The following is a 22,643-nucleotide window of genomic DNA, read 5'->3' as shown; positions in this document are numbered from 1 at the left end:
TTGCATCCTCACATCATTATTGGCTGTGATTGGTCCATCCTACAGGTGGGTCTTCAAGCCTCAGGTGTCGACCAGGTCCTGATCGCCACAGATTCTCGACTTCGTCCTTAGCCAATTGATCAATGATTGTATACAAAAGCGTCGGATTGGAACTTGAGCAACACTCTGTCTGACTCAGGTACCATTCTATCCAGTTTCAGTGGCCGAGCACACACGTTGCAATGATCGCATCCAATCTTTCCCAATTCCAGCATTGTAGCGTGGAGCGTCCGCTGGATGTTGACATCACCACTCGTGAGTCTATCGAATGGGGGCGCAGCAACGCTATTCTCAGTACTACTGGACTTCTGAATCGGGAAGAACATTGCAGATTGTTTTTCCTCGGCGACGTACCAATAATGTCTACTGCGACACTAGTAATCTCGCTGCCCTTGCTATGCGCAACAGAAATCACTGTCGACCTTCTTTGTGTCTTTTTCTGTAGCTCTTCTTATCCTCACTCTTCAAACCCCAGTTCTGTATCACACTTGACTCTCTCCTCCCCCGTTGGAGGAACGGTGTGACACAAACAACTTCACACGTCATGGCTCAGCAAGGTGAAGACCACGGGATCACGCCGACCGGATCCTCTCCAGTTGAGGACGAGCATGTATCGCGATCGAGCTCTGAAGCGCTACCTGAAACAGACAGGTCCTTCTTTGAACACATTCGCCCCGAAGACCGCGATGAACTGTCCCGCATCGCGTCGAACTTTCCCCGCCACCGGGCTGCCGATTCGGGCGTCAGTGGGATGAACAACATCGAGCGCAAGGATACACTGGAAGGCTTGGAGCTGGGGGATCCCGTTCTCGATCCCAGAAGCGATCAATTCGATCACTACAAGTGGGCTCGTATGATGCTGAAGCTCATGGACAAGGAAGGGGTTCCTCTGCGCAAGTCGACCGGTGTGGTTTTCGAGAATCTCAATATCTCAGGGTCTGGCTCTGCTCTTCAATATCAAAATAATGTGGGATCTATTCCATTGGCTCCATTCCGCCCGCAGGAATACTTCTCGTTTGGCAAATGTGTGCCACAGAAGCAAATCTTGCGCAATTTTGATGGAGTCCTCAAGAGCGGAGAGCTACTCATCGTGCTCGGACGACCTGGCAGTGGTTGTTCAACGTTTCTCAAGTCCCTGTGTGGTGAGCTGCATGGGTTGAATATGGGAAAGGGCTCTGATATCCAGTACAACGGTATCCCCATGGACAGAATGCACAAGGAATTCAAGGGAGAGGTTCTGTATAATCAGGAGGTAGGCTTTCCTAAGCATGCTGCTTATCCATATTTGCGTCTATAATCAAGGCTCATCATTTTCGTTAGGTCGACAAGCACTTTCCACATCTGACTGTTGGTCAAACATTGGAGTTTGCGGCTGCTGCTCGAACGCCAGAGAACCGACTCAATGGCATCAGTAGAGTCTCGTACGCGAAACACATCACCCAGGTCGCTATGGCTGTTTTGGGATTGAGCCACACATACAACACGAAAGGTATGTTGGTGCATGGCGAAGGAAGAAGGTTGGCTAACGGCTTTCTTAGTCGGCGATGACTATATTCGTGGTGTCTCGGGGGGTGAACGAAAGCGAGTCAGGTATTCTTCAATTTCCCTCTATTGCAAGACACTGGACTGATTACTTGTATGCAGCATTGCTGAGATGGCACGTGAGTGATTCTGACCGTGATTCAAGGAGTATAGGTAAGCTTCTCGTGGAGAATACTGACTTCGATCAGTTTCTGGGGCTCCAGTGGGTGGTTGGGACAATAGTACTCGAGGCTTAGATTCTGCCAGTGCATTAGAATTCGCCAGGTCTCTACGTGTCTCCGCCAACCTCACAGGTAGTTGCCATGCTGTCGCTATCTACCAAGCCTCGCAGGCAATCTACGATATCTTCAACAAGGTTATTGTGCTGTATGAAGGTCGAGAGATCTTTTTTGGACCATGCAGTGAAGCTAAAGAGTACTTCGTGGAAATGGGCTGGGAATGTCCACCACGTCAGACAACCGGTGACTTTCTGACATCAGTTACCAATCCGCAAGAGCGCAAGTCTCGTGAGGGCATGGACAGTAAAGTTCCACGAACTCCCGATGACTTTGAGCGGTTCTGGAAGAAGAGTTCGCATTATGCAGCACTCCAGAAACAAATCACTCAGTACCGTGAGGAGTATCCACTGGGAGGGGAGGCGGGAAAAAGTTTCGATGAGACAAAGAGACTGCGACAGGCAAAGCACGTTCGGCCGAAGAGTCCCTATGTCATTTCTATTCCGATGCAGGTTCGGCTTTGTGTGAAGAGAGCCTATCAACGGTACGTTTGGTGTCGCTGCTCTTGCATCTAGAAATACCGATCTGACTGCTTTCAGCATTTGGAATGACAAGCCTTCGACTCTGACAACCGTCATTGGACGAATCGTGATGTCCTTGATCATTGGCTCGATTTACTTTGGGTATGCTCCTCTCTCTCCAAGACTGGGGGACCAAAGCTCACCATTTTTAGGACGCCAAATGCGTCTGCCGGTTTTCAGAGCAAAGGTGCTGCTCTGTTCTTCTCTGTTCTGTGGGTTTTCCTCAGTCTCTAGAGCGATTTTCGGAGTGTTGATACAGTTTGCAGTATGAATGCCTTGATCAGTATTACCGAGATCAATTCTCTCTACGACCAGCGACCTATCATCGAGAAGCAAGCATCCTATGCTTTTGTCCACCCATTTACAGAGGCCCTTGGTGGGATTGTCGCTGATATTCCAGTCAAGTTTGTGTCGGCTGTGGTGTTCAACATCATATTCTACTTCCTGGCCGGTCTTGTGAGTTTACACTGCAAGAATCAACGAACAATTCTGACCATGAACTCAGCGTTATGAGCCTTCACAATTTTTTATCTTCTTTTTGTTCACCTTCCTCAGCACTCTGGCGATGTCAGGAGTCTTTCGGACTCTGGCTGCATCGACGAAGACTCTCGCACAAGCAATGTCCATGGCGGGTGTAATTGTGTTAGCCATCGTCATCTACACGGGTTTTGTCATTACCGCCCCCGAGATGAGCAAGATCCCATGGTTCAGCTGGATTCGCTGGATCAATCCTATCTATTACACATTTGAGGCCTTGATTGCCAACGAGTTCCACGGGCGTCGGTTTGAATGTTCACAATTTATCCCAGGCTATCCAAACCTGACAGGAGACTCGTTTATCTGCTCTGTTCGAGGCTCTGTTGCCGGCGAGAGAACTGTTTCCGGCGATGCTTACATTCAAACGCAGTACTCTTACTCGTATGCTCACGAGTGGAGAAATCTGGGCATTCTGATCGGTTTCTGGGTGTTCTTCATGGCGCTGTACCTCATAGCCTCTGAGATGAATTCTGCTACATCGTCTACCGCAGAATATCTCGTCTTCCGAAGAGGCCATATACCTGCTCATCTACGGCATCTTGAGAAGGCTCAAGGCGACGCTAGCTCCGCAGAAGTAGCACCAGGTCCTAATCGGTCTGAAAAGGAGGCGGACACGTCAGCTATTCCTTCGCAGCATGACATCTTCACCTGGCGAAACGTCTGCTATGATATTCCAGTCCAGGGTGGTGAACGACGTCTTCTGGATAACGTCTCTGGCTGGGTGAAGCCCGGTACCCTAACAGCATTGATGGGTGTATCTGGAGCTGGAAAGACCACTTTGCTCGATGTTTTAGCCAAGCGTGTCTCTATTGGTGTCGTTACTGGCGATATGCTTGTGAATGGCAAAGCACTTGACACCAGTTTCCAGCGGAAGACGGGCTACGTTCAGCAGCAAGATCTCCATCTGCCGACGACGACTGTCCGCGAGGCTCTTCGATTTAGTGCGATGCTTCGACAGCCAAGGAGTGTTTCGAAAAAGGAAAAATATCAGTATGTCGAAGATGTGATCGACATGCTTGGTATGCAAGACTTTGCGGATGCGATTGTCGGTACGCCAGGAGAAGGTTTAAACGTGGAGCAGAGGAAGCTTTTGACTATTGGCGTCGAGCTTGCCGCAAAACCTGCTCTGTTAATCTTCCTCGATGAACCTACTAGCGGATTGGATTCTCAGAGTTCCTGGGCTATCTGCTCCTTTCTGCGAAAACTAGTGGAACATGGCCAAGCTGTGCTCTCAACGATACATCAGCCGAGTGCGCTTCTTTTCCAACAGTTTGATCGCCTGTTATTCCTCGCAAAAGGGGGGAAGACGGTTTATTTTGGTGAAATTGGAGAGCAGTCAAGAACTCTATTGGACTACTTCGAAAACAATGGGGCAAGAGTCTGCGGCTCCGAGGAGAACGTAAGTCATTCTTTTTCATACTTCGGGTGGCTGTGTATCTGACAAAAATATAGCCTGCAGAGTACATGCTAGAAATTATCGGTGCTGGTGCTTCTGGAAAAGCCACAAAGGATTGGTCATTGGTATGGAAGGACAGCCAGGAAGCAAAGAGCGTCCAGGCTGAGATTGATCACATTCACGACGAGCGGGCTTCAGCTGCTAGCACTGAGCAAGGTGAATCTCAGGTAGGCGAATACGCCATGCCTTTCATGTCCCAGCTTTGGTATGTCACGCACCGCTCATTTCAGGGATTCTGGCGTGAGCCATCCTATGTGTGGGCTAAGATCATGCTGGGTACTTTGTCGTCTCTCTTTATCGGCTTCACTTTTTTCAAGGTCGGTAGTTCCATTCTCTATGGAGTATATAAGCATCACCAGTAAGCCCTCCCAATATGGTCTAGGGCTCATTGGAATGTTTTGCTATTTTCTCGCAGCGACCATGCTAACTTGTGTCCCTCATATAGCCGGACCGCTCTTTGCAGGGGTTCCAGGACGTTCTCTTCAGCGCATTCATGTTGACTTCAATATTCTCTACGCTGGTGCAGCAGTGAGTATCATATCCCGCGGTTCAATAGCAAATACTAACCCCCTTCAGGATCATGCCCAAATTTGTTGTCCAAAGATCCCTGTACGAAGTACGCGAACGGCCTTCCAAAGCCTATTCGTGGGCAGCTTTTCTTATTGCAAATGTCGTTGTGGAGATACCTTACCAAGTATTTGTTGGTATCATTGCTTGGGCTTGCTACTACTACCCAATCTATGGAGCGAATCAGCCATCTCACCGACAGGGTCTGATGCTTCTTTTTGTGGTTCAGTTCTACATCTTCACGTCTACATTTGCGTCGCTGGTGGTTTCTGCACTCCCGGATGCCGAAACTGGTGGTACCATCGCAACTCTGATGTTCATCATGACCTTGACTTTCAACGGTGTCATGCAGCCCCCCAGTGCTCTTCCCGGCTTCTGGATCTTCATGTATCGCGTCTCGCCACTAACTTACCTCATTTCCGGCATCACGGCGACAGGGCTGCATGGCCGAGACATTCATTGTGCTGATCCGGAGCTCAGTGTGATCAACCCACCGTCTGGTATGAGCTGTGGTGAATACTTGAATCCGTATGCAAATGCTACTGGGGGCAACTTATACAACCAAGACGCTATGAGTAACTGCCAGTATTGTCAACTCAGAAATGCGGATCAGTACTTGGCTTCGAGCAATATCTGTGAGTGATTGCGCGACAGCTTTTTGCTATTCTACGCATCCGTACCTTCTGCTAACAAATAGACAGTCTACACAGAGCGCTGGCGAAATTTCGGCGTAGGCTGGGCTTATATAGGGTTCAATATTTGCGGTACCGTGTTGATTTACTACATATTCCGCGTCAAGCACTACAATCCCACTTCGCTGGTGCGCGGCATTGGCCAAGGTGCCTCGTTCTTATGCCGTGTGTTCAAGCGGCGTTCTGGGAAGACGCCCAAGGGGAAGGAGGCGAACAACGGGCGGCTGGTTTAAGTTATTAAGTGCGCTTGTCGAGGTTCATTTCTTGTCATGACTTGTGGATCAATGTACCTATAGCCTCTAAGCTGTCAACACATGCACCCTCGTCGAATAATTTAAACGTAATTCACATCATATTCATCTAGAGCATGGCTATCGCTCCTTCGGGCCAACTACCTGATCAACTGCCTCCTGTACACAAGGGTGCCATTTCGTATCAAGCACATCCACAATAGAAGCAATCAACCTAGCAGGCCGTCCACCAAAGTACCAACACTCCTCGGCCTTCTTCAGTATCACGCAGTAATACGCAAGCAAAATCAACGACCCAGGATGTCTCTCGGAGATCAGATCAAAGAGCTCATCTTCCACACGTACAGGCCAGAGCTCAAGTATGCACCACATGTTCACATGGACCTCCTTCTCGGCGCGCTCCAGGTATGCAAAAGACTCGGCCAATGCCCTCGCGGCATCAACGTATATCGACTTGCTCTCCTGCGACCAGGATGAATCCTCGGGGACGAAGGAGAGGAAATGGTTGAGGTACGGCAACTTGCTGTCACCGACGTCGAGCTCGGTTTCCCACGCAGCTGCGAGGGCACTAACAGGGCCGCTTTCGACTCGGTCCCAGACGTCGCTGAGCATGACGCAGCCCGTGCGGATAAAGTGCAGCCATTGGGGGAGGACGATGTTCTTCCCGTCTGGGGCAGTACCGGTGTCGTCGACGACGAGGAATGAGGTGCTGGTGCTGTCGACTTCGGTGGCAAACGAGTACACAGTCAGGAGATACGCGAATGCCATGATTGCGTCGCAGTTCTCAGCGGTGGGATGGTCGATTGCATAACGGAAGCGTGGAAGCGCGCGGTCCTGGTGGGCGCATGCCCGAAGGCTGTATGCGTGGCACTGTGATGGATATAGATGGGCCATATGGAGGGCTGTACAGGCGAGGATGCCGTGCAGGACAAATGAATGTCTGTACGCAAGATCTGCCACGACGTTCAGCCAGATCGTCTCAGTTTGGTCGTCTGTCACGAAGCTCTTGTACGATGAATAGAAGTAATGCTCCAGTGTGAGGGAATCAATTGGATCCAGTGCGTACCGGTCTCGCATTTTTTGAGTATATGTTGGTTCCGCCGGATTGCTCGTGCAGCCTTGATTTATCTTGGTCGATAGCTGGGTATCGCCGCCATACCCGCCCGTCTGCCGATTCCGACCACCGCGCGTGGTGAAGTAATGCAGCATGTTGCCCCGGAAAAATGTCTGCAGGGGCGCAGGGCTCCAATCCCGGCTTGGATTTCCCTTGCAGCCATGAACTGCGGACCAATGTGTTTCCATTCGCTTGGTTGATACACACAGGTGGCGGCATCTGGGCGCTTCGCATCGCCATCCTTGCTCAAGCGGCAGGTATGGCACCGGAAAGTCTTCATCTCGGGGGTCTGATACTTCGGCCGGCTTCTTTAATTTCAGGTTGCTTGCGTATAGCATATATTGGCGTCTTCCTTCGTGGTAGATGCGGTGAATGTCCTTCAAGTGCCGGGCAAGAGCTCCGGGCTGAATCGCATAACGACAGGCCGTGCAGATCAAGACTTGATAGGCCGAAATGTAGTGGAGCAGCTCATGTGGCTTCGGTAAAGTCCTATCATGGTCACTCAATGTGCTGCCGTAGGATCGGGGCACTTGAAGACCCCCTTGGTCTCTGCTAGCCATAACCAAAGCTGGATCCAACGCATCGCCAAGACGTGGATGCAGGAGTGATCAGTGGGGGCTGATCAACATTGCGCTTCCTGGATCCCAGGACGGACACAATCTTCTAGTTCCAAGTGAGGTCTTGGAGAGGAGAAATCAGAACGTACAGTGAGGGGATGGAGTAAGCAGACGAGGCGCCAAATTGGACCACTTAATAATAGTCATGTCTGTCTGGGACCAGCCAATCAGATCACGCTGGCTCAACGGTGCTGTTCGGGTTAGTCCGAATCACGGTTTTTCTTTATATATACTGTCTCGGTGCATTGGGCATTTTTAAATGAGCGACTAGCATTTCAGCCGATCGTCCCTTGAGTGTCCTTCTATCTAAGATGTTTCATGTTGGTCATATGAATCATCAGTGTTGGCAGATATATATACTGAGGTAATACTAGCCATGTAGCCCAACCAAACATACTGAGGATAATTAAGCAAACACTTGGGCACGAATGAGGGAGATAGAAAAGCAACCGAGCTCTAGATAAGAAAAGTGCCACATCGCAGTTCTACTTGTGTATTTCTGCCGTGAAAGATTCCATCCTATACTGCACTACCTTCAGACCCGCTAACCAGATTGGCCGCCAATTCAATAGGGTTCATATAACATATTCCCGACCCACATTATATCGCCCAGCATCATTGGTCTAGTGGTAGAATTCGTCGTTGCCATCGACGAGGCCCGTGTTCGATTCACGGATGATGCACATCTTTTTTTGATCTCTTTTTGCTTTACTTTGCACTAAGTCCACCAACCGTACAAGACTTACAGGCAGGTCTGTTTTTCGACGTGTTCATCATCAAAACATTCATTCAAATTAATTAGTACAATATCATGGCACCAGCCGCCCAAGGACATACATGTAGCAAATCAGGATGTGCAATTTAATACCAACCTGGAAAGTGGTGAAGCGGCTGCAACCCCTTTACCTGAGCCATAGCTGCAAAGTACAGATGTTCAAGAGATTGCGAGGATAGAGCCTACGAGGAGATTGGAAAGAAAGCAAGAACCGCATGAGCTGGCCAATAGTCATAATCAATGCGAAGGACAACGGGGGTATTATGCGAAGAACATCAGGATGAGATGGCGGACGCCAGAATGCTGGAGATGAGATGGGGACACGGCAAGAGAAGCAATAGACGGGGAGCTGAGATGAACCCTCGTGAGCTGGCTTCCCCTAAGGTCCAAAAGCGAGTGCACTCGCATCAGAATGAGAGCACTGCCAGGTGCTTTACGAAAAGGGGTGGCTGGAGGCGATGAGGGCGTTGACGACATGGCCAGTCTGCCAGCCCTGCTCGAGGAGCGATTCATGTTCCTTGAGCATGTGCCCAAGGTAAGCTATTCGAACGCGTTGATGGGTTGAGATCTGTGGAGAGTCAGAGCCTGCAGAGTAGCGAGCAAAAACAACACAAAACACCAATCACATACCCCTGCTTCCTGCTGCACCTTCCGGGCGAGAAAGCCCACGCTCTGGCCCTTGCCTACCAACATGACCAGATCTGGACCATCACGGTCACTTAGCCGAGCCTGGACACGGATCAAGTCGCGCTCGCTGGTCTTGCCTTTTTCATCTCGCCGTCGCTCAATATCCTCCGCGATCAGTTCGTCGCCCGAAGCATCGTCCGTAGCCAGCTTGCCATCCGACAGTGCTTCTGTATCCTCAACCTGCTCGGCCTTGTCGGGCGTCGCACCGCCAGAGGCGGTCTTCACTATATTCTCCGGGTCGCTCACAATGCACTGCGGCAGGCGGTAGAGCACACCCTGTTCATCGTAGCACCCCTCACAGAGATCGCCTGTGGGGATCGTGACCCCAGCCGCGTCAACGATGCCCTGAGCCGTGGTGAGATCCCCGGCCTGCATCAGCGAGATGGCACTCGACAGCGCCGCCCAGACCTCCGGGCGGCCAGTGACGCGAGTCTCGAAGAACTCGCGGCGCTCGCGGTCCAGTTGGGCGCGCGACCAGGTTCGGCGCTTGCTGTACCAGACGTGCAGACGCACCGGCTCGTTGTAGTGCTCGTTCAGAGGGAGATGGGGCGCGCGCCTGCGGCGGCGGCTGGATGGTGTTGGGGCGGCAGGGTCGGCGATGACATGGCGACCGGGTTGCGCTCTGCGGTCCTCGGCGATGTCTCGTTCGTCTGGGGGATGGTCGCCATCACGCGATAGCACAGACGCGCAGCAGCCCTAGGTGGAGAGGGGAGCTGTCAGTTCCTGAGCTTGAGTCCTTGGCATGCCGAGACCGGGGTTGCTGCGGATGCGAAGGACGTGAGAGGTGTGATGGGGGGAGCTGGCCAGGCGACGCTCGGCCGGGGGAGGAGGATGCGACTCATCGCAGACAGAGATAGAGAATGCAGGGACTTACCATTTTGATGTAGACACTCCATATGCTGAAGAGGGGGAAGAAGTTCGAGGAGAGGGGCCGAACTGGCGGATCTCGAGGATCCAAGCTAACGGCGAAATGGCGAAAGCTTGCTCTCGACAACGACCGGGCTCGTGCTTGGGGAACTTTGCACGGCCCGATGGAGAGTTGTAAGGCGAGAATAGAGAAACGTAAAGCGCACCTTGAGCCAGGCACATTCCACGAGGCGTAGGCCAAGCGATTTCGCGCGTCTCATCGGGTCAATGATGCTTGGTGCATCGGTTACACGGCTGGGGAATCGGCTCTACTGATGATGGCACATAGAGAAATGACAACTATCGTCAATTTCGACATCAATATACACTACTGCATACGTCGTGAACATTCCGAGGCTCAATCCTCATCGTCGCTACCGAAGATCGCCTTGAAGATCGCATCACCCGGTCGCTCGGCTTCGAGGGCATCGTTGCGCTCTGGCTCGACCACCGGCGTAGGCGCAGGCGGCGCAGCCCCTGGCCCAGATGCTGTAGCGCTTGAACCAGCACCAGCGCCGGAACTGACAGGTTGCCGACCGGACTCGACCATGATCAAATCCATCACTTGCTGCGATATCAGTTCCTTCGGTCCAGGGGCGGTTTGATACCCACCGGACTGGAATCGGGTGCCCGGTCCCGTCCCTGAGCCTCCAGCTTGTTTCCCAGGGTCGAGTTGAACATTGTCAGGCGGTTTCACGTTGAAGCGTTTGCAGAGAAGACGGGCAGGATAGAAAGAGGCGGTGCTGCGGGTCATCTGTCCGAACATGCCGACCTTGGCCGCAGCCACCGCCGGGGGATCAGGCCTCTCAGCAGGCCGGCTAAGAGGTTGATCGCTGGACAAATCGGGGGCATCAGAACTGGTCTTGGGTCCGGAGGATGCCGAGGTAAATCGCGAGGCCATGATGCCGGACATGGGCTTGAACACCTCAGCAGCACGAGCGAACTCTTGCATCTCCGTCACCCAATCGTCGGTGCTAGACCCCGTCACCCGGTCCGGAAGAGAGTCGCGGAGGCCTGCCCGGACTTCAAGAAAGGTGCGATAACGCGCCCGTTTGCTTTCGTCTTCGGAGTAGGGCATCCATCCACTGACGGCTCGGGTCAGCGCCTGGACAGCTGTTGGCTTGTCAAGTTTGGGGACAAGGTCCCAGAGGTCCTTTCGTTTTGCAGATTCAGACACCTCGTACCCCTTTGGAGCCTTTTCACCCAGGGCTGGAGGCAGATTCGAATTCCCGGTGAGCTTCACAATGCGTTCGCGAGCTTCGGGCGTCATCCAGTCGAAAATGGACTTGCCCGGTAGCTGGGCCTCGCCTAGGAGCGCAGCTCGGGAGGTGGGATCCAGTGCGGATGCCTTGGCTGCCTCTGCAGTAGAAACATACTTTGATTGATCACGTTGGGTGGATTCGGGCCGCTTGGCAGATACCCAGCCCTCGGGGATCGTGGGAGCCTCGTATCTTTTCTCAGAAATAGACAGGCTTGACAGACTGTCGGCAAGAACGAATCCATCCAGTGGTAATCGTCCATCGCGGCATTTCCTGAATCCACCAGCACTGCGAGCAGCGGCCACTTTCTTTGAGATGAAGACCGGCTTGGTGTTTACCAAGGGGTTTGACGATGAGATTACAGGCTTGCCTTCCCCGGCCTTTGTCTTCTTTTTCTTCTTATCACCGCCAATCGTCTTGTTGTAGGAAATTTGTGGACCAAGGGAATAGGGATCTTCCTCATCTGATCCCGTGTCGTTGAGGATGCCAACGCCGAACCCTCCTCGCCGCGACACCTTAGCTTTCGGGGGATTGCCCTTGTCCTGGATGCCTAATCGTCCACCGAAGAAGGAATCCGACTCTTCAGGTGCTGCGATGGCCTGCTTAGGCTCGTCGAGTCGCGTCTCGCCTTCGAACCCAAGACCTTTATGATCTGTTTTGCGGATGAAAGCGACCATTGGTGGATTTGGAGGCGCAAAGAGATATGTCTCATCGGTACCATCCCTAGGGTCATCTAGGTTGGCCTTCCGTCGCACCCTAGGACCAATCCCTTGGCCCTCACGCCAGCCCATCTTTTTCAATAGCTTCACACCCATTGTCTCCCCACCAGATTTGAGCAGGTCCATCAGACCCGCGCGTCGGGTGGCATCGGTCTCGGTTGAGCCAAACCCAGCAAACCCTTCCGTTGTCTGTAGCTTCCGTGATTCCTCTTGCTCCCGAAGATCCTCGTCATCCATGAAATCCTCCGGTCGCTGTGAAGGGGCCTGGTTCGCATTGCGGGCACGGTTCTGACGGGATGAGACGAAGGTTGCCGGGGTCCATCCTTCTTTCGATCCGACCGTATTGAAGTATCTGCGACGTATGAGCAACTGCGCACGAGAATCATCTCCAAGCCGGCGAGACCTACCCAGCACTGAAACCGCCGGTGAAGGCTCCGTGCAGACGCTTCCTCCCTCTCTCGTCCGTCACTTCCTGCTTCCAGACGGGCATATACGAGCCATCGTCGCGAACGCCCGCTTCAAGGGGTGGTAAAGGTGTTCCGTAGAAGGCGTAAGGTGGTGGTTGGACCTGATCGGCCTCAAAGGCGGCGCGCGGGCGCTTTGAGGCCATGCTGGAGAGCAGCTCTGGGGTGAGAGCGCAGAAGGCTGGCCGTCATGATTCGTGGAAAGCGACGGCGTCAGCGGAGCTGCGGTCTTGGCAGTGCAAGGCCAATGAGAGCGCGCGCCGAATCAAGAGTTCCGGCTGTCAGGCACTTGGGGGCTGGAGCTATTGGCCTCTACTTCCCAGGCAGTGATATATTACCTAGGTAAAGGATTTAAACCTGGGTAAGCCGTGGCGCTGAGGACCGATCGGCAGTTCATAGATAATCGCGCGGATGTTGACGTACAGACGAGGAATACAATGCGGGATTGCGGAGAAAAAGGAAGGAAGCAAAGCCCGGCCCAAAGCCTCGTCCTCATCCTGGCTCGCTAAGTCATGGCGAACCTGTGAATTACGCTAAAGTGTTTTCGCGCTCCTTATACTCTCACGCGCTCCCCCCTCCCTCTTCTCCCTCTTCTCCCCTCTTCATCCCTCAGAAGCCATCACGGCATCAACCGCCCTCCATGTGCACTCGGTGACATCTCCTATTTTCTTTGATTGGGTGACCCTTCCCATTTTGTTCTTCCCCCCTTGCATCGCTGGTGTGTCGATATTTCCTGTTGCGGTGCCCGGAACCCCAGTCCGGTGTAGCCCCCGATCTCTCCACTGCTTCCAGAATGCTTGGCGCAAATGGCTTTTTGAGCAGGCGCAAGTCCTTATACTTATGTCTCGCCTGTGCAACAACGGTTATCTGTCTCTTGAACCTCGTCTTCCTGACCCACGCCGTCAATCAGACAAAGATTCGCCTCCCGGGCCTGTCGCTATTCCGGCCACAACATAAGCCCCTGAAAGGGACCTATGTGCATGACAAGCATCCGATTGACGACCTGATCAGGGAGGCGGGTCGTCGCTGGCAAGAGTACGAGGACAGTCGTTCGACCAACTTCTCCCAAACGGTTGCCAGATACCGGCAAACGTACGGTCGCCACCCCCCACCCGGATTTCGAGAATGGTATCAATTTGCCCGCAAGCGCGGTATCTACAATGTCGACGACTTCCAGCAGATCACCGGCGACTTGCGTCCTTTCTGGGCCATCCCCCCAAAGGAGATCCGGCAGATGGCAGCTGGGCTGCAAGAGGGCGAAGGTATCGGGGGTGTGCGAATTCGGAACCACAAGGTTGTGTCAGAATCACCGGGTTGGCGTGCGGAAACCCTAGCAGCCTCTGTGAGAAGGCTCGCAGCGCATCTACCGGACATGGACATTGCGATGAATAACATGGACCAGCCCCGCGTGATGGCTACCAATGAGGACATTCAAAGATACCTGCAGGTGGAGGAAAGCACGAGGAGCATGCCTCTTGACGCAGAAGATCAATTTACTCGGCAAATGGACTATCTCTACGATCAGAAGCTCGGCATCCAGGCGGATGTCGATCCGGAATGGTTCTCTGTTGCGGGAAAACCCTACATGGATTTCGCCAAGGAGGCTTGTCCGCCTGAATCACCCGCTCGCAATGCCAACATGACTGCAGAGGAGGCAGATAAGCTATACAAGTCCTCCTTCGGTGGGTTTGTTTCCAACTTTACCGGTTCCTCGGACCTCTGTACGGTGGGGCCCGTCCTCGGAGACCAGCATGGCTTTCTGTTTTCCGCTTCCAGCAATGTCATCACCCGCAAGCTGGTGCCTGTCTTTAGCGAGTGCAAGGTCAGCGTGAACAACGATATCCTGTTCCCCGCAAACATGTATTTTTTGCGGGATCCGCGCTATGTCTACAATGCGCGCCATGACAACGAATGGGCTGACAAGGCTGATTCTCTCCTCTGGCGAGGTGTTACGTCAGGTGGCGTCCAAGTTGAGGATAACTGGCACCGGCTGCATCGTCAGCGCTTTGTCCGTATGGCGAATGCCACCGAAATGACTCAACAGACTGTATCTATTCTTGCCCAAGACGGTGAATCGCAATATCATCTTGTCTCAGACTTCCGGCCTTCTGAATTTGCCACGTCCTACTTCGACGTCGGTTTCACTGATGCCTGGGGCTGCATTCCAGACTGTTCCTTCTATGAGGGTGTCTGGACGTACAAGGAGAACAAAGCTTTTTCAGAACAGTTCCAGTCAAAATACCTAGTTGACATCGACGGCCACAGTTTCTCCGGCCGCTGGCGCGCCTTCCATCAGAGCAAGTCACTCGGCCTCAAGGCAACAATTTTCCGCGAGTGGCATGATTCTAGACTTTTTGCCTGGAGACACTTCATTCCCATGGACAATCGGTACACTGACTTGTACTCTCTGATGACATACTTCATCGGGCTGCATCCAGCGGCTGAAGAGGATTCTCTCCCGAGCCCCGGGCCATACGTACCCCGGCATGATTTCCAAGCCGAGGTGATCGCCGCCCAGAGCCGCGAGTGGGCACACCTATCACTACGCGACGACGACCTGGACATCTATCTTTATCTTCTTTTACTTGAGTATGGGCGGATTCTTGATGACAATCGCGACACTATCGGGTATAGTGGCGATGGAAGCGAGCTGGCCCACTTTGATGCGCAATACCCATTTCCTCCAGCCATACAGCCTCTGGTTGGAGGGTGACCAGATACCTCACTTTGAATAATTGCATCTTATCCTTACTATTGCATCAATCCTGGGTGGTGGTGATTCCCCTTCCAGCATGTACCGTATCTATTCATGTCCTAATTACCAACATTGCATATCGTCACGATCTAAGAACTAGTTGAATTGATTGCCTTGACGACGGAACTGGTGGAAGAGGTACTATAGTCGCCGCAGTACCCCATTAGGGTGTATTTCTAGTCTCCTACAACAAATGTTACAACATAGAATCTACAACAACCTCGCTATGAATCGTTCAATGACGATATGCAGTTCGAGTGGATGACCATGGTGTACTATATTAAGAAAGGGTCCTTGGAGAGAAACCTCTGTGTTACTGCGAAACAAGACAAGATGTGCACTCGAAGATGGGTCTTCTGATAACAACTGAATATGGCAATTACCGCAGAAACTGCGCTACAGATGTGATGCTAGGGCGATGAGACAAGCCTCAATACCACCGAGAACTATAAGGCTCTAAGGAAGTAATCAGTACGTTGATACTCTCACTGTGGTTAGCACCCTCTATTCCGATTATTGGTTCCTCCAAGATATCCAGAGATATATTTACCTACCCATATATCTATGTAGGTAGCTATATGGTGAGAAGTAGCTGGTGAGAAATGGTGTTGAGCACATCTGCCTGATGTGCTTGTCGCAAACATTCCTCGGGTCCCCTGTATCTTCGTAGAGCATGCCCTTAGCATTTATACTCAGGCACTTTCCATTGCTTGCATCCTGCGACTCAGTATGCTGACAGACCCACAAGCTGCCTCCGGTGCCACGTACAACTACGTACATAGACCATAGATATAGTCAAAGCTCGGCAGTGACGCTGATTCGATCTTTGTAGCGCAAGGTACTGGTAATTTAATAGTCGACCCCATCCGTCGAACCTTGGGAGGGCTGCATCTTGATTACTATTTTACTTCAATTGACTTGGCTTCTCCATGTTGTTCAGGTAGCCCAGTCCCACAGCGTTCCAAGGCTACCTAGGTAGTTATTCAATATGCCTATTAGCGACTATCCTTGGAGTGTGACTTCGCTGTTCACCAAGTCCACCCTGTGGTATCTTTGGCCCAGTCGGTCTTCGGAGATGGTTTGGCCAAACGAAACAGAACGTAGTACTTGTCATGCCACTCTTCGTTCGTATCAGTACGGCCTGCGCGTGAAAACCCTGAGAAATGCCTAATGGTTGTCAAACTTATCGTGTCCGCTACTCAAAACGCACCGAACGTACATATTCCCGGTAGCCTTGTCATAGATAATCTTCGACATCGTAGACATCCGCGGTAGGTAACCGTACTTCTTCAGCTTCCTTGTTTTTCATGTCATTAGGAACACGCCAGGCAGAAGGTTGTGTCAACTCACGGAAAGGCTTCACGAAATTTATCGCGGATCGCTTGGCGTGACTCCAGATCTAGCCCCCAGAATTCTTCTGCGCTTAGAGGCTCCCCAGGGACTTTATCCCAGACCACATATGTGACATAACCTCCCGGAACGATACTATCTTCGCCTTGCTTGTCCTCTTGGTAAGCAAGGAGGTCAGGGACAACATCGCATTCCAATTTCTTGAGCGCTTTCAAGGTCGTTAACTCAATATGCGGCTGTGACTTGGCGGCCTGCTTTTGTCGAATCTGAGGGCTCTGATATTGAGTGCCAATAATAGGGATTTGAAGATAAATCCGCATAAAGGCCTTCTTGCTAGGACTTTCCTTGCGATGGCAGAGAAACTTAGCAGCTGCGAAAGGAAGTCCAAGGCCATCGGTAACGTCTTGCTGCGTCATCGATTGAGATCTTTCAGAGAGCTTACTATCGATCACCCAAGTTTGGCGGGGCAGGTGGAGAGGTGGCTCAGCCGGTGGATCGAGAGTGACGTCTGTGCCTTCAAGGCCGCACAGGAACTCGGCACTTTCGGGATGGCTCATGCTGGCTTGACGACTCTTGCAATGCAGGATGAAGGCGTAATGGCGAATAGAAGTTCAGTAAAGCTGGCGACTGGATGAGAGTGAAGAAGACGAGAGTTGTTGATGGAAAAAGTGAGTGCAAACCGAAAATGCGAAACGTCGCCCTCATAGAAGGATAAGAGACATCTACTAAGCATAGTTGCTCCCTTTCTGTATGCCTGGCAATACATAACGACAGACTTCTTGGTCCAATTGATCGGGTCCTTGCGGAAACTGACAGTTATAAGCCATAAGATTTTCGCTATAAGGCCTGAAACTTTCCCGCATCCTTAGCAGCATATCTTCGAGCTATGGCTGGTTTATAAACCAGCAGCGCACCGGTGTTTATGTGAGAGCGCGGTCTAGATCAACGGCTGCTGAGCATGCTGCATGATATATTCCATTTATTGTACAGGTTGTCAACCCCGCCATGGTCATCTCCAACGGCATTTTCTCCGATTTAGCTGCTTCCTCTCCCCGGCATTGAATCCGCATGCAACTCATGCCTGATTTCCAGCGACTTGAACTCCGTGGAAAATGGTGGGTCTGTGAACGCATCCGTTTTGTCAGAGGCAGCATATGAGTCCAGCTCACGCGGTCGCCTCACCCCGATATCTCTGGGGTTGCCTCTCCTGCCCGTGAGTGCTGGATCTTTCTTTCGCTGCCACAGCGTATAGAAAAGGATCAATGCAATCATTGAAGCAGCCCCCACTCCCACACCAACACCGATTCCCACCTTTGCGCCTGTTGATAGCGCAGGAGAAGAGGTGGAATTCAACGACGCCGCAGAAGTCAGTGGAATGGGCGTATTTGTTATTGTCAAGCTCGGAGAGGGAGAGCCTGTACTTGTAGAAGTCTCCGAAGATGACGAAGAGGTAGTCGCAGAGGTTCTTGTACTCGTCGAGCTTGAGAACGATGTGGTCTGAGCGAAGTTCGCAGCAATTGAAATTGCATCCGATGTGCCGCAGCAAGTGGTGTTTTTCAAGCCACAGCACCAGTACTCGGAGTTTTCTGTGCCATCGCAAGGCGTGATCTGTGCAGTGCCAGTGTAGGAGCCCTCCTACAGACAAAACCAACGATCGTTGTTAGCTCCAGTCTCTATGTGAGGCTACTACACGAGCCACAGTATCAATGTGCACTTACCGTCCCATTCGTACAGACATCGAGACAGCCCCCAGTCGCCCAGTCGTTACTCGTACACGAATCGCGCCAATAATCAATCAAGGTTGTCCCTTGGCTGTCTTTATGGGCGTTCATGCAGAGTCCGTTTTCCAGACACATATCTGCGGTCCTTCCATTACTGGCTGAACCATCGAACGGATTTGTGCGATTGGTCCCACAGCACATTCTGGTTCCGCCATTTGAAGCTGGACATGGCTCATACACGAGGGATTGTTCGCTGTGGCCGCTTGGATAGTAGCAGACGGCCGAGTCTGCGGTGGCCGAAGCCGCTAGCCCATGCAGAGCGAGCAGAGCCGCGAGGGCTTGATTGGGCTTGTAAATTCGTCTCATGGCGATTGCGAGGAGGCCATCGAGGGAGTGAGACTAGGCGATGAGCTCCGGGGACGGGGATGCTTAAAGCAGGCGGCGATTTGGACCCCATTCTCACGGGGGGCCTGATCTGGGAGAATGCGAGTGGCTAAGAACTGGCCTATATATGCCCATGATTCAAGACCAGGGATTAGCTGCAGCCTCGCATGCATGTCCGAGACATCTGCATCGCACAACCTGGCCATGTTGGGGTCTGAAGTCCACGGCTATCGGTGGATACGAGAACCATCTCATTCGAGCCATCGGCATCTTGGCTTCTCACCTTTGTCTCTCAGGGACGCACTCGATGGGTGATCTTTGATCCTTGCGGTTGGATCACTTCAGATGAGTGAGATCGACCCGTTGCGGCCCGCTGATTTACCTCGCGTCTCTTCAACCGCGACCACTGCAGGGCGGATCGGATTTCGGAGACCGCAATGCCGACCACGCTGGGCTTGCTCCAGGATCCCGACGTCTTCCTGCTCCCTTCAGATCTCATTTCACACCCTTTGACGGCGCCGGTCTCTGTCTCCGGTTTGCTCTCACGATGCACAGACGAGGACCCAGCCACTCGGCCCCGTATGGACAGGCCTGCATTCACTGCTTCAAGTCCAAGTGCAGATGCGTCCGTCGCCCCTACGGTGAGGGCTGCGAAAGGTGATTGATTGATCTCGCTGGTCGCTGCTTCGCGACAAAGCGCCTTCCATCGCCTGATAGCCAATAGGTGTCATCGTCTGAAGAAACAGTGCTTGCCGTCGGATTCGCTTCGTAAGCGCAACCTCAACGAGAACCAGAAATCTGCATCCCGCATCTCCCAGCTGGAGGGGAAGCTCGATGGTATCACCTCTCTGTTGAAGTCATTTGCCGAGGTGACCAATCCATCGGTATTCTTGCGTACTGCTCCCACCCAAGAGGACTCGCTAGGTGATGGCCGGAGACCAGAGGGAAATTTCTCCCACGACCACCCCATCTCAGCGACCAGTGCCTTCAACTTGCATAACACTGGCTTTGAGGGGCATGCCCGCTCAAATTCAAGGACCCGTGCTCCTTCGCCGAGAGGTCAGGCGAATACGCATAGTCCACCAAGCGAGCTCACAGAAAGTGACGCTGACGCTCGCCTGGGCATCTTCCGCTTCAAGATGCCACGATATTTTGCCTTTATAAATTTCCCCTCAAATTTAACCGCCCAGAAGCTGCAGCAGTAACGTCCTTTTCTTTTTAAACCCATCATGGCAGTCACTTCTCTGTCGACCCAGGAAAGATTGGCGCGAGGGAGTGAGCTGAAGCGCGTGCTGGCTTAGTCAATGATAATCGAGAATGATCCCAGCATTGACATCCGACTTGGCCTCCTCACATACCTGGCATGGAGCTTCGATCAACTCTTGGACTAATCTGGCACATTGTCTCGACTGATGGTACTTGCCATGTCAATTTTCTACGACCTTCGTCTCAACAAGCCGGTTCCTCTGGATGCGCATGCGCTTGGGCCTCTCGGCAGAAGCTTTGAAGAATGCTGCGATGACGGCGGGGATAAGCTGGACCCGCGGACGCTCGAGTATGAGCGTGCTATTCTGGGGTGCTTCCTCATGAGCTCTGTGTAAGGATGAACTCATAGACTCTGCAGCAAGCCTCACTGATACAAGATCAAAAACTAGAGTATCAAGCTATTTCGCACAATGTGATGGGTATGAAATGGACGCCCAGGATGGAAGAGTGTTTTCGTGCCGTTGAGGCCAACAAAAACTGTCCGACAGATGAGGCATTCGCATTGCAGATTCGGCTACAACTCATCGCCGAGACGGCCTTGCAAGCTTGAGAGCAGCAGAGCCCAGAATCCCTGAGTTCAGGTCCGGCCGCATTTGTTCTGTATATCAGGACCCTCCAAGGACATCTACGCGATATCGGAAGCTCACTTTCTCCGAAGTTACAGCAACAACGTAAGTCACTGACAAAACAGAGAGAAAAAGATGAGGTCTTGTGGTGATACAGACATTCCCACGGCTCACATCCACTACATCGAGCTCTGTCTAAGTGAGACCGCATATACAGCCATCTCACAAGCGCCAATAGTAAATGGAATATCCATGCCTTCATTTGAACACGTTGAATATCTATGTCAGTCTGTGACTGCCATCAGGTCATGGTTCGACATATTCATGCAGCTGATGCCGTCAGAATTTCGTGGCTTCTCCTTCCCTTTCTCCGCTCAACTAGCATGTTGCGTTGTGACGCTATACCGATTATCCACGTACACGGATCCGGCCTGGGACTGTGAGGCAGTGCGCAATACCGTTGATCTGCTGCCTTTACTGGATCAGGTCGTGGAGGAAGTAGAACAGATGAGCCGCGACGTTGGCGAGCGGTCCAATGAAGATCTCCTCATGCAGTTGGCGGGAATGATGCGGTTATTTCGTAGTTTCGCTGGCACGAAGATGACACCCGAGGGGACTGATGTCAATGGGCCATATGGTGACACTGGAATTATCACAGACAGCATGGCGATGGACTCGAGCGCACTAACGATGATGTGGCCAATTGATTTTGGGAATGATCTCTGGCTGGAGAAGATATTTGGTCGGCACTGACCGTGCTTGGGTGTGTAAACAACTGAATACTAACTGGAATTGAAATGATTTACTTCCTACATACTGATAGTTGCCTAGCTCTAGCTTTAACGGGCTATCATTGTCGAGGTATTGCTCCGAGAGATGAAAATGATCGCGGATATTGCTGTATTGGAGAGCTCTGGAGAGTTGCTGTGACTCACTCAGGTTGCTCCTGTCGCTATATGCCTTTCCTAGCTCTCATACGAGGTGGAAAACAATACGCATCGGACAGGAATACGGTGATAGGCTTGCTCACTGGTGCCAGGATGACCCTTTCTAGGGGAACACTGCCAGGGCCACAAAGGCACCATCCCGAATTCGCTGCTATGCCAAATACCATAACTATGGTCTGCTTCGGCAACTGTCCCTTTTCTATGGCGTGCTTTGATTTTCAACTACTGCCTGCCGCTTTTTTTCTCCAGACAGTCAAAGAAAAACAACCCTGCTTTGAAAAGTGGCTTACACATCCTTCGGACAATCGTCGGGCAGATATTATTTACGTTAATTACAGGAATTACCAGTGAGTCTTAGCAATAATGTTGTTAATGGGCGACTAGATAGTACAAGCTTCGGCTATTACCTTCCATGGATTGTGACCAGCACTATTCTCAGCACAATCGTGTACGGTCTGCTATCGCTGGTAGAAATTTCGACCCTTTCAAACACATGGAGTGCATATAAGATTCCTTTTGGGATTGGCTGTCGTATGAGGCCACTGCTGTCGGCATTGTCAACAAGGTTCCTGGTACGAAGTGAAGGCGTAGAGAAGTGTAATTGATTAAGTAAGTAGCAGACGGCTACGTGATAATGACTATTAGGGATCACCTGATCTAGCTCCGTAACAGGTGCCTGCTTGGAAAAATGATGCCGTCCTTGGTGTCTCACTCGACGCAGAAAACGCTCCCTGAGCGGAAAAAACTGCATCTCCTCCTCTCTTCCTGTCCTGTCCCTCAGACATTATCCTCGTCCTCGATATCGTCGGCGCCGTTAAGTGTATATTAACGTTTCTTATATACCGGCTTGAGTAGGACCTTAGTATACTTTGTAGCTGCTATAGTGGCTATAGCGTAAGTGGTACTGGAGCTGTGGAAGAGGGTCTCTGGAATAGGGCTGTTAGCTATAGCTATATTAGTGTTATTAATAGTTTATATAATTATAAGTGATTTATCTTTTATACTTTGGGGAAGTGTATCTATAATAGGATAGATCTAGTATAGGGTGTTATTGAGGTAGAGTGTGTCCTGTATATATAGTAAATTGCTGTTAGTGATTGTATCTATAATATTATTTATCTAGGATAGAGTATATACTAGGCGATAATAGACTTCTATAATCTCCTTTTTAGTAAGATTTAATATAATTCTTATAGTAAAGGCGTTTTATAATACTATAGAAGTGAGCTATAC

General features: G+C 51.6%; 10 protein-coding genes across 10 annotated transcripts; 5 read left to right on the top strand and 5 right to left on the bottom strand.

The window, feature by feature from the left end:
• Window positions 1-583: 583 nt before the first annotated feature.
• Window positions 584-5,862, top strand: N7459_007033 (uncharacterized protein; the record flags this gene model as incomplete). Its single annotated transcript, XM_056946201.1, has 13 exons — window positions 584-1,291; window positions 1,360-1,528; window positions 1,578-1,629; window positions 1,684-1,700; window positions 1,770-2,340; window positions 2,396-2,479; window positions 2,530-2,589; window positions 2,644-2,833; window positions 2,883-4,313; window positions 4,367-4,687; window positions 4,816-4,898; window positions 4,947-5,572; window positions 5,639-5,862. The coding sequence occupies 13 exons, from the start codon at window positions 584-586 to the stop codon at window positions 5,860-5,862; spliced, it is 4,536 nt and encodes a 1,511-aa protein (XP_056798200.1).
• A 138-nt stretch (window positions 5,863-6,000) lies between these two features.
• Window positions 6,001-7,332, bottom strand: N7459_007032 (uncharacterized protein; the record flags this gene model as incomplete). Its single annotated transcript, XM_056946200.1, has 1 exon — window positions 6,001-7,332. One exon carries the CDS (start codon window positions 7,330-7,332, stop codon window positions 6,001-6,003), a length of 1,332 nt encoding a protein of 443 aa, XP_056798199.1.
• Window positions 7,333-8,819: 1,487 nt separating this feature from the next.
• On the bottom strand, window positions 8,820-9,950 carry N7459_007031 (uncharacterized protein; the record flags this gene model as incomplete). The annotated part of the gene is made up of 3 exons (XM_056946199.1): window positions 8,820-8,954; window positions 8,999-9,769; window positions 9,948-9,950. 3 exons carry the CDS (start codon window positions 9,948-9,950, stop codon window positions 8,820-8,822), a joined length of 909 nt encoding a protein of 302 aa, XP_056798198.1.
• A 387-nt stretch (window positions 9,951-10,337) lies between these two features.
• N7459_007030 (uncharacterized protein) lies at window positions 10,338-12,567 on the bottom strand (the record flags this gene model as incomplete). The annotated part of the gene is made up of 2 exons (XM_056946198.1): window positions 10,338-12,309; window positions 12,365-12,567. The coding sequence occupies 2 exons, from the start codon at window positions 12,565-12,567 to the stop codon at window positions 10,338-10,340; spliced, it is 2,175 nt and encodes a 724-aa protein (XP_056798197.1).
• A 647-nt stretch (window positions 12,568-13,214) lies between these two features.
• On the top strand, window positions 13,215-15,134 carry N7459_007029 (CAZyme family GT90; the record flags this gene model as incomplete). Its single annotated transcript, XM_056946197.1, has 1 exon — window positions 13,215-15,134. The coding sequence occupies one exon, from the start codon at window positions 13,215-13,217 to the stop codon at window positions 15,132-15,134; it is 1,920 nt and encodes a 639-aa protein (XP_056798196.1).
• A 1,070-nt stretch (window positions 15,135-16,204) lies between these two features.
• N7459_007028 (uncharacterized protein) lies at window positions 16,205-17,083 on the bottom strand (the record flags this gene model as incomplete). The annotated part of the gene is made up of 3 exons (XM_056946196.1): window positions 16,205-16,343; window positions 16,396-16,473; window positions 16,527-17,083. The coding sequence occupies 3 exons, from the start codon at window positions 17,081-17,083 to the stop codon at window positions 16,205-16,207; spliced, it is 774 nt and encodes a 257-aa protein (XP_056798195.1).
• Window positions 17,084-17,561: 478 nt separating this feature from the next.
• Window positions 17,562-18,613, bottom strand: N7459_007027 (uncharacterized protein; the record flags this gene model as incomplete). Its single annotated transcript, XM_056946195.1, has 2 exons — window positions 17,562-18,161; window positions 18,245-18,613. The coding sequence occupies 2 exons, from the start codon at window positions 18,611-18,613 to the stop codon at window positions 17,562-17,564; spliced, it is 969 nt and encodes a 322-aa protein (XP_056798194.1).
• A 455-nt stretch (window positions 18,614-19,068) lies between these two features.
• Window positions 19,069-19,836, top strand: N7459_007026 (uncharacterized protein; the record flags this gene model as incomplete). Its single annotated transcript, XM_056946194.1, has 2 exons — window positions 19,069-19,288; window positions 19,349-19,836. 2 exons carry the CDS (start codon window positions 19,069-19,071, stop codon window positions 19,834-19,836), a joined length of 708 nt encoding a protein of 235 aa, XP_056798193.1.
• A 207-nt stretch (window positions 19,837-20,043) lies between these two features.
• On the top strand, window positions 20,044-21,216 carry N7459_007025 (uncharacterized protein; the record flags this gene model as incomplete). The annotated part of the gene is made up of 2 exons (XM_056946193.1): window positions 20,044-20,228; window positions 20,589-21,216. 2 exons carry the CDS (start codon window positions 20,044-20,046, stop codon window positions 21,214-21,216), a joined length of 813 nt encoding a protein of 270 aa, XP_056798192.1.
• Window positions 21,217-21,503: 287 nt separating this feature from the next.
• On the top strand, window positions 21,504-22,015 carry N7459_007024 (uncharacterized protein; the record flags this gene model as incomplete). Its single annotated transcript, XM_056946192.1, is given in 2 exon segments — window positions 21,504-21,757; window positions 21,769-22,015. 2 exon segments carry the CDS (start codon window positions 21,504-21,506, stop codon window positions 22,013-22,015), a joined length of 501 nt encoding a protein of 166 aa, XP_056798191.1.
• Between the last annotated feature and the right edge of the window lie 628 nt (window positions 22,016-22,643).

Source organism: Penicillium hispanicum (assembly GCF_028827665.1).
Source record: "Penicillium hispanicum strain IBT 35686 chromosome Unknown utg000006l_segment0_segment0, whole genome shotgun sequence".
In the NCBI taxonomy this organism is placed as follows: domain Eukaryota; kingdom Fungi; phylum Ascomycota; class Eurotiomycetes; order Eurotiales; family Aspergillaceae; genus Penicillium; species Penicillium hispanicum.
This window is presented reverse-complemented; position numbering and strand designations above follow the sequence as displayed.